Genomic DNA, 1,921 nt, shown 5'->3' with positions numbered 1-1,921 from the left:
CACTGATGAATTATCATCATCAAAAAATTGAACCGCAGTTTGTGAGCCATCCAGAAGAGGGAGCCCTTTGATAGTGCCACCTTGCATTGTTTTACCAATCCTCCTAAGCAAAGGGTCTGTTATGAGCACAAACAAGAGCGAGGCTAGGGGATAGCCCTACCTAATAGACCTATTCAAATCAAAGAATGTTGTTATAGTGCCATTGATGCTGACAGCAGCAGTTGCTTCTTTAAAAAGAGTATTCGCCATGCCAATAAACACTGGCCCAAATCTCGTGGTCGACATCACAACTGTGATGAAAGCCCAGTTCGCCCTGTCATAAGCTTTGTCCCAATCCATATTGATCAGGACAAAGTCTTTCTTCAGGCTCATTGCATGATCAATTGACATTATGAGGTTCAACAATGCATCATGGATCTTGGGACCATGAATAAATCCATATTTCTTTGGATAAATTATCCTACTAAAAAGAAATTTGACTCTCATTGCCAGTGCTTTAGCAAGCACTTTGTAGCTGAAGTTAAGCATGGTAAGGGGCCTCCAGTTTGAGAGCAGTGTCATGTCTTGTGCTTTAGGGACTAGTTTAATGAGTCCCTAGTTTACATAGCAAGGCATGATCCCAGAGGCTCTAATAAAATTCAGCAGATCTACCAGATTTGTACCGCATGCTAGCCACAATTTTTGAAAGGCTTTTGTTGGCATACCATCTATGCCTGGAGCTTTCCCTATTTTCATGGCAAAAACAACCTTCTTAATTTCATCCAGAGTAAACGGCCTGTCTAGCATCAACGCTTGATCCATGGGAACACTGTTTACAGTTCCTCTTAAAAAATTATCCACTCTCTCTTGAAATCCAAGCATTTCATTTGGAGGTGTTCCGACAATGGAGGCCATGTGTTCTTTGAAGGCTTTGGCAATTGATTCTTGATCGTGCACCATGATACCCTGCTGGTCTATAATCCCAGTTATGGACTCCTTCTTTTGCTTTGCCCTGATTTTAGCAAAGCAAAAAGCATTAGGACCATCCCCAAGAAGTTCCCACTGTCCTTTGAGCTGTACCTTGGCTACTTGAACAACTTCATTCTCCATTAGTTGCAGGTACTCCTCCAAGCTCCTGAGAAGCTTATGAATAATTGCATCATCAAGGGTGCTCCTTGCTGCCAGCATAGCAGACATCCTCTTGCTTGTGTCACTCTCTCAAGATTCTCCTTCTTGCAGGCAGCCTTCTTCTTACCATGCCACTTTGCTACTTCCACTACTGCAGACAAGAATTTCTTCCATCTATAATCAGGCATGACATAAGGGTCTCTCGCCTGTTCCCATGCATACATCATTCTGGAGACAAAGGTTCTCTCTTCCAAGAAGGAGGAGTTGATTCGAAAGGGTGGCGGCCCTTGCTCATTACCGCTTAGCAGAACAAGCTTAAAGGAGGTAAGAATTGGGATATGGTCTGAAGTAGTACAGCCATCAAGCGTCGTGTACTTGATACCTCCACTTAACCACCAAGCCCCATTGGAGGCGTAAAATCTGTCGAGTCTGCAACCCCTCCATGTCGAGCCATAATGTCTATTATGCCATGTGATTTTTTGCAATACTTCCCCTCCTGCCACCATCAATGCCAGGTCCTCAAGTTCACAAGACTTAGAGAAAAGCTACCAGGAATCCCTTTCTTCAATTACCATCTGACCACCTCCATGAGACCTATCATAGAGTCTCTTGGTCATATTCCAATTGTCCCCTAGCAAGGCATTCATGCCTTGGAGGCACTGCTTGAGAAATGCCCATAATTTAGCCCTTGAGGCTGAGAAATTACTAGCATAAACTAAGCAGACAAAAAATTCCTCATTATTGACTTCATCCCTGGCACAAACACAACTGCCATCACCTGTCAAAAATACTAATTGTGGCTTGAAGTGGTCCT

At 43.5% G+C, this 1,921-nt stretch overlaps 1 protein-coding gene across 1 annotated transcript; it reads right to left on the bottom strand.

Moving 5' to 3' along the window:
- Nucleotides 1-594: 594 nt before the first annotated feature.
- LOC148025484 (uncharacterized) lies at nucleotides 595-1,167 on the bottom strand. The gene has a single exon (XM_087691983.1). It carries the CDS (start codon nucleotides 1,165-1,167, stop codon nucleotides 595-597), a length of 573 nt encoding a protein of 190 aa, XP_087548109.1.
- Nucleotides 1,168-1,921: the final 754 nt, after the last annotated feature.

The sequence above is a fragment of the Lygodium microphyllum genome, chromosome 14, assembly GCF_053477565.2.
Source record: "Lygodium microphyllum isolate KBCC chromosome 14, Lygodium_microphyllum_v1.1.10, whole genome shotgun sequence".
NCBI lineage: Eukaryota > Viridiplantae > Streptophyta > Polypodiopsida > Schizaeales > Lygodiaceae > Lygodium > Lygodium microphyllum.
Note: the sequence above shows the minus strand (reverse complement) of the source record. Positions and strands in the feature narration are given on the sequence as shown.